The sequence below is a fragment of the Schistocerca gregaria genome, chromosome X (genome assembly GCF_023897955.1).
Source record: "Schistocerca gregaria isolate iqSchGreg1 chromosome X, iqSchGreg1.2, whole genome shotgun sequence".
Classification (NCBI taxonomy): domain Eukaryota; kingdom Metazoa; phylum Arthropoda; class Insecta; order Orthoptera; family Acrididae; genus Schistocerca; species Schistocerca gregaria.
The window spans coordinates 477,208,402-477,221,703 of record NC_064931.1 but is presented as its reverse complement, the minus strand read 5'-3'; the positions used below and the strand labels follow the sequence as shown (position 1 = coordinate 477,221,703).

Sequence of the window (13,302 nt, the reverse complement as noted above, 5' to 3'; positions counted from 1 at the left end):
AAATGATATTTTACCACTTTCATACAGTTTTTGTTATGCGTTTTTCCTCTATTAGTATTTTAGGAAAATGTCAGGATATACAAAACTTCAGCTTGCTGCCACTTGATTGTACTGCAATGGGAGAAAACAAGACTTTCACATTTGTTCAGCAGTGCCTTAATTTCAATCTGTATATGTACAGAACATTATTTTTACAGATATTGTGTCACGTTGATAAACAGTTGCCCAAGATAATATTTTGAGACTGTCTACTTGATGAAAGAACAATACTTACTAATGAAATGTAGCATCTCCTGAAGTGTTCCTAAGGGCTGCTTTTTATTGTACAAAGTAAGATTAGGATTTAATGTCCCATTGATGATGAAGCCATTAGATGTAGAGCAAAATGTCAGTTTGAAGAAAGATGGGGAAAGAAAATGGGCAGGTCTTTACAAAGGAACTAACATTTATTTGCGTTAAGTAATTTATACAAAGCATGTATAACTTAAATCTGGGTGGTTACACAAAGGTTTGACCTGTATCCTTGTAAATGTGAATCCAATGTTTTTACACTGTACCACCTCACTTAGTCAGCTTATTTAGTTGCTGTTACTGTACATATTTAAGTTTCTGGTTTTACCCCACATTGAAAGATCTTATAAGGCAGTTGACAGGAAAAAAGGAAGACCTACAAAGCTAGAATTACAGTGGACATAATATTTTTGCAGTTGATCGATTGAGAATGTTCAGAAGATCTGTACCCACCTTTGAAATCATAGTATTTATTCATATTTATATGCTTCTCATGATTTTCATCTGTTTAAGTTGGATGTAATTTGTATCTTAAGACTTGTGCTATTTTAAGAGGTTCTGAATACTGGTAGCATAATTTAGTAGTATAAAGGGAGGGAGGGCAGCCAGAATTAGATAATCCACTACAGAACAACAGAAACTTCATTAGCCAGTGTTGGTGAATTGATCATGATCATCATGACATTTGCCCAAATTGCTTTTGAGAAATTATGGAAAGACTGAGTCAGTATGGCTGGCTTCGTGTTTTAATTTTATTCCTTTTGTGTCATAACCACTATATCATCACATTCATTTCATATAATAGTGAGTTGACATTCAGTGGTTTCAGTACACTTTCTGTGTTGTAATAACTTCATTTAGTCATCCTAGTATGTCTTTCTCGTCTGTATTGTCTGTTTTAGATGTTTTTTAACTGTATGTTCACAAAGTACTTCTGTTTATGCATTGAAGAGAGTAATATGGTTCAGTTACCAAAAATTTTAGATTTCGTTATTAGTAAATGTTAATTGTCATTGTATCTCTGTGAATAATGTGCTTTTTGATTGTCGATGTAGTGCCAGACAGTGTCAGCCCAAGAACTAGTTGAGGATTTGAAGATGCTACGAGTAGGAAAAATACCTCCTGGAAGGCAGTCTCGCCATATTCCACCACCACCAGCAACTCCGCCTCCAGAACCACCAAGTAACGGGATAAGTGTAAGAGAACAGGTTTCAGTCTTCAATGCTGCAGCTCATCGTAAGTAACAACTCAAAATATTTATGCCATAGCAACTAGAAAGCTGATAAATATATTTCATACTGCTTATCTACATCAGTAATTAATAATTGTCAAAATACATCAGGGTTGTGACTGGGAGGGGCAGAAGATGTGAAGGGTAGAGGGGAAGGGAGAGCTTTGGAACACACTACAGGGCTCTGTGCTATTAGAAGAAAGTAAAGAAAGAAAATGAGTTTTAACATTTTGTTGTCAACAAGATCGTTAGTCATTGGTCAGTTGCCAGTCTCCATTGGTGACTCACGTGGAGAATATCAAGTCAAATATTTAGCTTATTCTGCTAATTTTTATAGTTTAAGCCTTAAATTCCTTGCATGTTTTTGTGTGCATGCACAGTTTAATTCTTAAATTTGTTGCATATTTTTGTAGGTCAGGGAGTAGTCTTGTGAATTACTATCTGTATAGTGTATATTTGCACAATCTGTAGCACATTAGTTATTTGTTTTGAAAGGTCAATGGCTGTTGATCACAGCAGTCAGCAGCCAGCCTTCATTCGTGACACCAGAAGAGCAGCAAGTTGTGTATTTAATTTTTCTTGTTGTTATTGTTTAATTCTTAAATTGGTAATAGTTGGATGAATATTGTGTGTGTGTGTGTGGTGTGTGTGTGTGTGTGTGTGTGTGTGTGTGTGTGTGTGTGTGGACATGATCGTGGTCATGGTCACAGGAAGAGCTGGATGCAGTTCACAAGCAGCTGAAGATGGAGATGTTGAGCCATCCACAGGTTGCTGCCTTGGGTTGATGGAGCATCTGGTGCATCACATGGCACAGCTCATGTGCAACTTGTTTTGCCCTCATGCTCTGCTGCCAATGCAACTTCCAATGTACCTGGCACAGGGATACGCACTTTCCGCAGGTTTAGTGGCAATTTGTAGTGTGTTCGTGCCGCCCAAGGCAGAAACTCAGTGTGCGCGTCTGGTGTCATCCATTGACCTTTTGAGTGGACAGGTGGCAATTGATTCAACAGGATCCAAACAGGGATAGAAGTTTACTGTTAGGTGCATTAAGGAGCCCCTTTAGGGAAATAACATCCAGGGTTGGAAAGAAAACCAAAGTGCACTGTGTATAGCTGCTGGGAGGGATCATGCAAGATGTGGAGGAGGCCCTTCCTGCAGCTACAGAGTGTACGACTTTCAGTTGGCTGCAGGTTGTGGCTCATGTTGGCACCAGTGACATCTGTTGCTTAGGTTCTGAGGCCATTTTCAGTTTGGATGAAGACTACTGGCCTTGCATGCAGGGTGCAAGTAGAGCTCACAATATGCAACATTTTTCCTAGAACTGATTGATGTCCTTTGGTTTGGAGCTGAGGGTGGGGAGAGGGTTTCAACCAAAGGATCCATTGATTTTGGCTGCAGATTTCTAGACCTTCATTATGTGGTGGAGAACTGTAGGACTCCCCTTGATAGGTCAGGTGTGCAGCACACAAAGAATGCAGCTACTCAGATAGCAGAGTACTTGTGGAGTGCACATGAGGTTTTTTAGGCTAAGCAGTCGTTTGAGGTTCTCTGATGAACATTCATCAGTCAACATGCAGAGAGCAAAATCAGACTGTGTACAAGGTAAAGACACTTGGATTCTCAGAATTTTAACAGTAAATTTTTGAACTACTCATAACAAAGTTCCTGAACTTAACTGCCCTCCAGAAAAGTTGTCATGCTCAAATTATTCTTGGAGTTCAAATCTGGCTTAAAACCAAAGTAGAGAACTCCAAAATATCTAGCGAGGTATGGAACATTTATCAAAAGGACTGACTGGATGCCGTTGAAAGTGAGTGTTCATTGCTGTCGACAAAAATAATGTTTCTGTCATGGTTGAAATTGATTCTGACTTTAAAGTTATTTGGATGTGAGTAATAGACCTAAGCAAACTCAAGTTAAGTAAGACATGTTTTGTCAGCCACATGACTCCACCATAACAGTTGTAGAATCTTTCAAAGAAAGTCTATCCTCAGTAGTGTGGAAGTACCCAGATCATGCAAAATTAGTTGGAAGTGGCTTTAATCTACTGAGTGTAGACTGGGATTTCTATGAAGTCATCGCAGGTGATAACAACAGACAGTTTTGTGGAGTACTTTTGAATACATTTTCCAAAAACTTTCTTGAACAGCTAGTTACACAACCCACGTGCAATAGAAATATTTTAGACCATGTAGCTACAAACAGGCCTATCCTTATCAAGAGTATGAATGTAGAGGCAGGGATTAATGATCATGATGTTATCATAGTGATCACAGTTCCTAAAGTTAATAAATCTATCACGAAGGCTAGGAGAGCATTTATGCTGGATAGAGCAAATAAGCAGTTGTTAGTGTCTGACAGGCAATGAACGGACATAATTTTGTACCAATTAAAGAATTATGGACAAAGTTTAAACTGATTGTAAATCACGCTATGGGAAAATATGTGCCGAGTAAATGGATTAAGGACAGAAATGATCCACTGTGGGTTAATAACCAAATTTGGAACATGCTGAGGAAGCAGAGGTTATTGCACTCTCAGTTCAAAAAAGAACATCTTAATGTCAATAGGCAGAAGTTAGTTAGAAATTTGTATGTCTGTAACAAGATCAATGCATGAAGCATATAACTTCCACCATCATAGCTTTATGAAAGAGCTTGTTGAGAACATGAGAAAATTCTTGTTTTGCATAAAATTGCCAAGCCGGTTGAAGGATTCCATCTATTCACTTGTTGAGTAGTATGGTGTGGAAATAGAAGAATGCAAAAGGAAAGCTGGATTCTTAAATTTTGGATTTAAGAAATCATTTACATAGAAGGATCATACAAACATCCCACTATTTGACTGTCACACAGACTCCTGTGTGGAAGACATAGTAATAGGCATCCCTGGTGTAAAGAAGCAACTGAGAGTTAAAAAGAAGTAACTTGCCAGTTCCAGATGGAATACCACTTTGGAGAGTACAGTGTGGCATTGGCCCCCTACTTAGCTTGCATTTATTGCATATCTCTCTCCAAGCACAAAGTCCCAAGTGACTGTTAAAGCATGCAAGTGACTTCTATCTATAAGAAGGGTAAAAGAATGGGCCTGCATAATTAGAGACCAATGTCCTGAAAATCAGTTTGCTGCAGAACTCTTGAGCATATTGTGAGTTTCAATATAAAAAATTTCTTGAAGACAGAAATGCTTCAGTCCACAGATCAGCACAGATGTAGAAAGCATCATTCATGTGAAACTCAGTGTGCCCTTTTCTTGCATGATATACCATGAATTGTGGATGGACAACTGGCAGACTCCATACTCCTAGATTTCCAGAAAACATTTGGCACAGTGCCCCATTGCAGACTGCTAATGAAGGTATGAGCATGTGGAATAGGTTCCCAGGTACATGAGTGGCTGTAAGACTTATTAAGTAATAGAACTCAGTATAATGTCCTCAACAGCAAGTGTTCGTCAGAGACAAGAGTATCATCAGAAGTGCCCCACGGAAATGAGATAGGACTGCTCTTATACTCTATATACATAAATGATATGATGGAGAGGGAGAGCAGCAGTCTTTGGCTGTTTGCTGATGATGTTGTGGTGTATGTGAAGATATTGTCATTGAGTGACTGCAGGAGGTTCAAAATGAGTGGAGATAAAATTTTTAGTTGGTGTGATTTATGGCAATTTGCTCTAAATGTTAAAAAAGAAATGTAAGTTTATGCAGATGAGGTGGAAAAACAGTCTTGTAATCTTTGAATACAGCATTAGTAGTTTACTGCTTGACACAGTTGCATTGATTAAACACAGTATGTAATCATAATGTTGCAGGGGGTTATTAAATGGAACGAGCACGTAAGGATGGTGGTAGAGAAGTCAAATGATCAACTTTGATTTATTGGGAGACTTTTAGGAAAATGTAGCTCATCTATAAAGGAGACAGTGTGTAGAACACTGGTGCAATCCATTCTTGAATACTGCTTGAGTGTGTGAGATGCCCACCATGCCAGATTAAAAGAAGATATTGAAGAAATTCAAAGAAATGCTGCTAGATTTGTTACCAGTAGGTTTGATCAGCTTGCAGGTATGATGGAGATGCTTCATGAACACAAATGGGAAGCCCTGGGGGAAGATTTCTTTTTACAAAACACTGTTGAGAAAATTTAGAAACCTGGCATTTGAAGCTGACTGCAGAATCGTTCTACTGTGGCCAACATACATTTTTGTAAGGACCTTGAAGACAGCATAGGAGAAATTAGGGCTAATATGCAGTCATACTGACTGTTGATTTTCCCTTGCTCCATTTGTGAGTGGAACAGGAAAGGAAATCACTAGTAGTGGTATAAGGTACACACCGTCACGCAAGGTACGGTGGCTTGTGGAGTATGTATGTAGGCATAGATGTGGATTAGGAATGGAGCACAAGCTTGGATCATGATTGTAAAAAAACAGATTTAAAGGTTAACAATGATGTTATTCTTCTTTCAGTAAATCTTAATAAACTTTACAAGATTTCTCAAGAGATGTAAGGTTCATTTTATCCTCTTTCCTGTTTATTTAAAGTACTATAATTTCTTCAGTAGTCTAATAATTGATTTCCTGGTCCTTGTCTGGCATGAATGTGTCACTAATTATGTTGTAGTTTGTTACCGAGCGAGGTGGCGCAGTGGTAGCACACTGGACTCGCATTCGGGAGGATGATGGTTCAATCCCGCGTCCGGCCCTCCTGATTTAGGTTTTCGGTGATTTCCCTAAATTGCTCCAGGCAAATGCTGGGATGGTTCCTTTGAAAGGGCACAGCCGACTTCCTTTCCCATCCTTCCCTAATTCAATGAGACCTGTGACCTCGCTGTTTGGTCTCTTCCCCCAAAACAACAACAACATTGTAGTTTGTTCCAGAGTGTATACTAGTTTGGTTGCAGATATTTTTCCAGCATGACTTTCTATTAAAATATGTAATTTTAAGACATGGACTTTGCTCTGGAAATCAGTTGAAGATAATCAGTCAATAAAGATGTTAGTTACAATTTTAATGATTAAGTTGTGAATCTTGTATTATGCCTAGTTTCTTAGTGTGCTCTTTCACCCACTGAATTTACTGAAATGCAGGATTGATTAATTATTATGTGTATTATGTGTTTACATCCAAATAGGAGAGATTTAGAATTGGTATGAGATATTGTGTCAGAAATTGCTTGCTTACTATTGAGAAGTGTTATGATTTAAATCTAAAAAGCAACACTCCACATTAATGTAGTAATGGGTTCAGTTAGAACATTTAATTTTTCAGAATCAGAATCACGTGGTGTCCCACATGCAGAATTAGCATCAGGGATGTATCCTCAACGTGATGATATGCCACTGAATGATGATTCAAGTTCAACATCAAGTGAAAAGTATGAACGTGATGTTACAATACTTAATCACTGTTTTGATGATATTGAAAAATTTATTGCAAGGCTTCAACATGCAGCTGCTGCCTCACGAGAACTGGAGCGCAGGCGCAGGTAAATGCGCATACATTGTACCTGAGAAAACTAAATCTGACTGTGTATTATATTGTATTACCATTTTGTGAATTAATGCATTACTCAACACAAAATCATATTTATTGTGCATAATAACATTTGAGATTTACAACAGTTATGAGACTATACATACCTAATTTCTCTTTGCAACCTCTAGAGGTGACTGTATGGCACATAATTGTTAGTTGCTATTGAATCGTAATACTGAAGAGTGAGTTTTAGTGAATAAAGTGTGTTACTTTTATTCTTATGTATGTGTGTTATTACTAAAGGTGGTGAGATAACAGTGTTCTGTGACAGAAATGATGTGTAGGTCTGCTTTTAGTTGCTGCTTCTTTGTATTTGACATTTATCCTATTATAGGAACTAGTAGTGAAGCAATGATACATGTAAGATGTTTGAATGCCTTGAGTATACTCAAAGATTCTTTTGTGTGCCATGATCAGATGTCATTTTATATCTAACCCGATTTGCCATGCCTTTCTTTTTCCAATAATACTAGTTATTATTGCAGAGTAGTCATGCATGTAGATGTAGTTATGAATGGCCCATGTCCATGTCTCCACTAAAAGTGGGAAAATATCTTGCTGCTTGCATTATTTTTAGTGCTATATTCTCATTTTGCCTCCACTTCCTCTTCCTGGGCCACATTAATGCACCCACTCAACTGTAGGCTTCCAGAGATTGATGGCATTATAATATATTTTAAAATTGTGTCTTTTAGATGTAAAATAACTGTTATTTGATAATGTCATACACATTTTCTACATTTATCGTGTATAAAATTGGAATGAGCACTATTCTTTAATAACAAAATAATTTCAGCTGTACTGATCAGTGGTAATTCACATTCTACTCACATAATGCAAATACATTATCTATTTCATTTCTCTGTAAACAACAGGACTCGCAAGTCAAAGAAGAAAGATCTGGGTGATGGTATGCTGACAATGAGGGCAAAGCCTCCACCAGAAGCAGAATTTGTAGATATATTTCAGAAATTCAAGCTTTCCTTTAATTTGTTGGTGAGTAGTATATTTTTTGTAAATGCTAATAAATACTCTTACTAACAATGTTCTTAACCTGACAAACTCATTTAATTTAATAACAACAATATAGAAAGGATAGACTACCACTCACCACATAAAAAAGTAGAAATATTCAAGCTTTCAGACAAAGTCCTTTCTCTGTGACTGGCAGTGTACTGTGTACAGTAGAGGAGCTGTTCAGAGATGACAATTGTTTGTATGAACATGGCAGTGCACCTTGTCATAAAGCAGCATGTGTGAGGTGGACAATAACATTCCTGGAGTGGACTGGCCTGCCCAGATTCTCAATCTGAGCCCAGTGGAACACTTTTGAGATGAGTTAGAACACTAATTACACTACAGGCCTAGTTTTCAGCATTACTACCTTCTCTGGTTTTAGCTCTTGAGGTGGAATGGACATTCATTCCTCCACAGTCATTCAGAGACCTCATTGAATTTATCCCCACCCAAGAGAGTTCAAGCCATCATAAAGGTGAAGATGGGACACCCTATTAATGCCTACTAATAGGTGTCAGGATACTTTTGATCAGATAGTGTACTTGGAATAGATATATTGAAAAGATGAGCAATAGCTATGTAAGACTTTTGTAATACATGTATCATCCTTTAAAACTGGAGTAGTGTGTAGCTGTATTTTACAGTTGTACATGTGTTAGTTAACAGTTATTATGAGGAAAGACCACCTCTGACATACTTGATATATTTCATTTATTTATTGTGTAGCATACATTACTAGTTTTTATACAAAGATAAATAAATTACTGTATATCAGCATTTCACTACAACTCTCCAGCATAATATAACACAAATGACAATAGCTGTAGGTGAATATCAAGATCTTTTATACAAAGGTCTAGGACTTGTAGAGGGGAGTGATTACATAATATTTTGAATTGGGAAATCACACATGCCTTAAGAGCTGTGAGCATTTGTTCAAGAGAGGAGGTGTGTTTCACAGTTGTGAAGGTGAACAAGTGTTCATAGCTCCTCAGGTATGCATTTTAGAGCCCGTATTTATTGGACATTTTTTTCCTTGTTTTGGTCCATACTACCCCCTCTGAAAGTTGCCTACCCTATAATCTTTGTAACAACAGTACCAGTACATGTATTCTACTGTGAGAGTTATCAGAACGGTTTTCAATTATAAATTTCGACTCATTTGTTTCTGGGTCAAGGACCATTAACTGAAATTTATACATTTATCCTTCTCCATCATTCTACAATGTTTCTAACATCATCATAGTATAACCCTGTATATACATACATTTACAGATGCTGGCATCCACAACTTCATAGCATTGTTGGATGATGTCTCCGGACATAGTTTCCTATTCAAAATATTATGTACTCACCCCCCTGTACAAGTTGTAGCAGTGTGTTACGTGAATTTTTGATCACCCTGTATAGTTTATCACACCACTTATCACTGTCAGGAAATCTTTGAAAGGACTGTTGTAGGTACCTGTGGGACATGTTGAAACATGAGCAACTGTCTGTCGTTCATCACCACAGTGATAAGATGGTGATGAAGATTTGCCTTATTTTTGGAGAGTGTCTGTATATCTTCCTCTGCCCATTGTGATGTGCTTCAGAGTAGTCCAAATCATCCTAAGCTGGTTGAATCTTGGGGGGGGGGGGGGGGGGGGGCTCCTCCTAGATTCCTAGATGCAGACAGTTTCAGGCACTGTGGAGGACAGTTGTGTTGCCAACAGCATTTTGTCCATGGATGCTATTGAGTCATTTTCAGTAAGAATCCTGGCTGTCATAAGAGTGGGATGTCTTGATCATAATATTTTTTCCCTCCAGTGGGACTACATCATTCAGTATTGGAAGGTTGGGGTTATCAACATCTTCTGGTATTCATTTAATAGTGCACTCTTCTGTCAGATATCAGGAGGTGTAATGTGACTCAAGATAGGTAACCAGTAAGTGGGAGTAGGTTGTATTGACCCACTAACTACATGCATGGATACATTAAGTTGCACATCTATGTTTTTCACATATGGACTATTAAGCCAGACAGATTCACAGTACTCTGCTACAGAGTTTACCAGTCTGAGTGCCAAGACTTGAAGAATATCTGGTGACACAAGAATGCTATTTCTGCCTTCAAGCTTAGCAGATATTCATGTCAAGTGCTCCTTAAAAGAAAGTATACTAACATGATCCCAAGTTATTTTGGATGCATGTTGTGACAAACTTTGTCTTGCACAAAATAGATATGAGGGCTTTGTGTGCCAATCTGTTGGACAAATGAAAACATGCATCTTCTCTTTCATTTGAGTTAGGTTGTAACCTCAATTTATGAAAGTATTAGCTTAAGATTTCTACATCACTTCAAGTGCTTTCTTTGAAGACTTATCAAGTCTTCGAAGGAAAAACTTGAATACAAATTCATGATTTCCAGAAACTGATGGCTCCAGTATGCCAGTACCATACTTTTGAGTGTCTGTACATAAGATGCATATGGGGCCCGAAGATAGCATATTGAATTGCCAAAACTGGTTGTGAAAATAAAATAAAATAACTTCTCAAATTGCATGAGTGTTTGCTGATTTTCCTTTTTACATATTCACCACTTCTGTCTTATCTGCTCTTAGAGAATTCCGATCTGTTTGCAAAATTCCACCAATAATCATCAAGCGCAGTATCAGTTCACCAGATAAAATAGATACATTTTGAGATTGATGATAGACTTCTTGTAGCCATCAGTCTAGCTTTGTATTCAATTGGACTGGTGATACTGATGTTTACTAATACCGCTGTGTAATGTATATTTTTCACATACATTAATAGAAATATTTGTAATAAAGATACTGAGAACTGGAAGTTGGAAGATGGGAAAGGATAGAAAAGCTACATTCTCAAATTAGACAAGAATAAAACTACCACACTTTTTTTAACTAACAAGGAAGCTAACTGGCAATAGGAGTTTTTTAAAATTGTATATGTTTATGATACATGAAGTCCAGGACTCAAATATCACTCACCAAAGGTAGTTTGATGCAGTTCTAAAAAAATCCCAAGAAAATTGATTTTGAAGTTTTCTAAGGAGCTTTAATTCACTGTAGTTATGCCAATTTTCACAACTGCCCATGTGACTTAGTCAGTATCCTGGAGGCTGATAATCAGTATCTTGTATGTGTTGTACCAAGCCTAGATGATACTTCGATAGTTTTACTTCTGAAGGAGGTTGTGCTATTACTATAGCACATATAAAAAATATTAGTTAATTTTAGTAAAACTCTGTAATATACGAATATTTAACTTGGATGAAATCTGTGTCCACATGAGTAACAGTATATATTAGTATCATCACAGAAGAAAATGATAATTGTTTACTTCTTTGAATGTTACTGAATGACAGCACACATCCCTGTACATTTAGCTATTAATTTTGGTATACAGTTCTGACTGATGACACTAGCTTGCTGCTGCATCTGAACTGCAGTGATGCTGCTGTCAAACAGGACTATCAAAGAGTGGGGCAAATGGCACTGTGCTCTGATATAAGTAGATTTACAGCAGCGGTAATGTATGGAACCTGTTAAGGACGTGTCTTGGTCAATGTCTGTCATTTGTTGCTGCATCTGACATCAACTGTCTTTAGCTTGTGATTTCATCATGAGGTACCAACATTCGTATGGGACCTCACTCTTCGGACAGTATCACACTATGGATCACTGATTCAAAACTAACTGTAGTCTTTTTCTTGTTTTATTTTTTCTTGCATGTACAATACTTAGATCATTTAAATATAAAGTTCATCAAACATGAGCTAATTAACACATATGTAATCAAAATTTTTTTAGTGAAAAATGCACATCTTTTAATTCCTAATTGCATATCACATGCAAAATTCCAGTTTCCATGGCAAATGTAAATTCTTAATTTTTGATATTTTATAAGCAATGTTAATAAATTTGTAATGTTTCTTTTAAAAATAAAAAATCATTATTAACAATCTTTTATAAAATATTGGTAATTATGAAACTTCCTGGCAGATTAAAACTGTGTGCCGGACCGAGACTCGAACTCGGGACCTTTGCCTTTCGCAGGCAAGTGCTCTACTATTGGTAATTATGATTTTGTATTTGCAATGAAAACTGGAATTTTGTGTACACTATGTAATTAAAAACAAGAAGATGTTTGTTTTTCATAAAAATGATGGTTAATTATGTGTTAATCATTGTATAGTTGATGAATTTTATATGATGTAAGTACTTGAAGTTTATATATATAAAGTGAGATTTTTTCATTGATTACCATCCTCCAACGTTATTGAGTGAACCATGCAGCCAGTTGTGAAAATTGCCACAACTTTAGTGAATTAAAGTTTCTCAGAAAACTTCAAAGAGTTTTCTCGAGAATTTTAGAGAGTTGTATTGAACAGCTGAACTTCACGTTCCATAAATATTCCTTGTAAGTATATCTAGTGATAAGAAAGAGATGGCTGGAGCCTTTTGTACATAAGTAAAACAAATAGAAAAAATTAAAATTTCCTTGCTATTGAATTCATATTTCTGTTCTTCATTGATAAGGGCATACCGAGCATGAGGGGGGGGGGGGGGGTTCCTGGATCTCATATAAGGGGAAACCTCTAAAGAGTTCTTTGAGATGGCTACTTAAATTGGAATCAGAACCAGGAATGTTGATCATTGTGTAAATCAAGAGTAGGAAGTACCTGAAATGTACATGAGTCACCATTTTAATCAAAGACATGGTCTGTTGTGTTCTTCATACATTGTGTACATAAGTGTATATAAATTATTAATGTTACGCCCGTCAGGTTGTCTGACCATAGGCACTTCATGCTACCAGTACGAAACCAGAGCAGCTCTCTAGTAAAACTATATGTATTTGACATTTAGACAGTATTATTTTTTTATTCTGTAGTTTCAGCTTTCCATTTGTTTTATCACATTTATTGGCCTATGCACAGTCACACTTTTGTATGACTAACATATTTTACCTGTACGAACCTCACAGACATGTAGTATCACCCAAGACCAGTTTTATGATAACAGAGACATTAAATATCCAAACCATTTCATAGGTTATATGTGGGAGGAAGCAGTATTTTGCATGAAATCTGTTTGCAGCTGGATTCTCAGAATTGTCATAGTAAGCCTTTCCATGGTGCACACTGTCTTGTAATGTGTACCAACATCATTTTGATGTTCTCACTCTAATTAAATGAACCAGGGAGGGAACATGCTGC

General features: G+C 36.9%; 1 protein-coding gene across 4 annotated transcripts in view; it reads left to right on the top strand.

Annotated features, from left to right (window-relative positions):
• LOC126297734 (epidermal growth factor receptor kinase substrate 8-like protein 2) overlaps positions 1–13,302 on the top strand; it is a 191,758-nt gene that overhangs the window by 128,619 nt on the left and 49,837 nt on the right. For all 4 annotated transcript variants that reach the window (XM_049988881.1, XM_049988880.1, XM_049988879.1 and 1 more), the window contains 3 exons: positions 1,347–1,527; positions 6,795–7,011; positions 7,937–8,057. In XM_049988881.1, the coding sequence (XP_049844838.1) occupies positions 1,347–1,527; positions 6,795–7,011; positions 7,937–8,057 (519 nt within the window). The remainder of the gene's footprint in view (positions 1–1,346; positions 1,528–6,794; positions 7,012–7,936; positions 8,058–13,302) is intronic.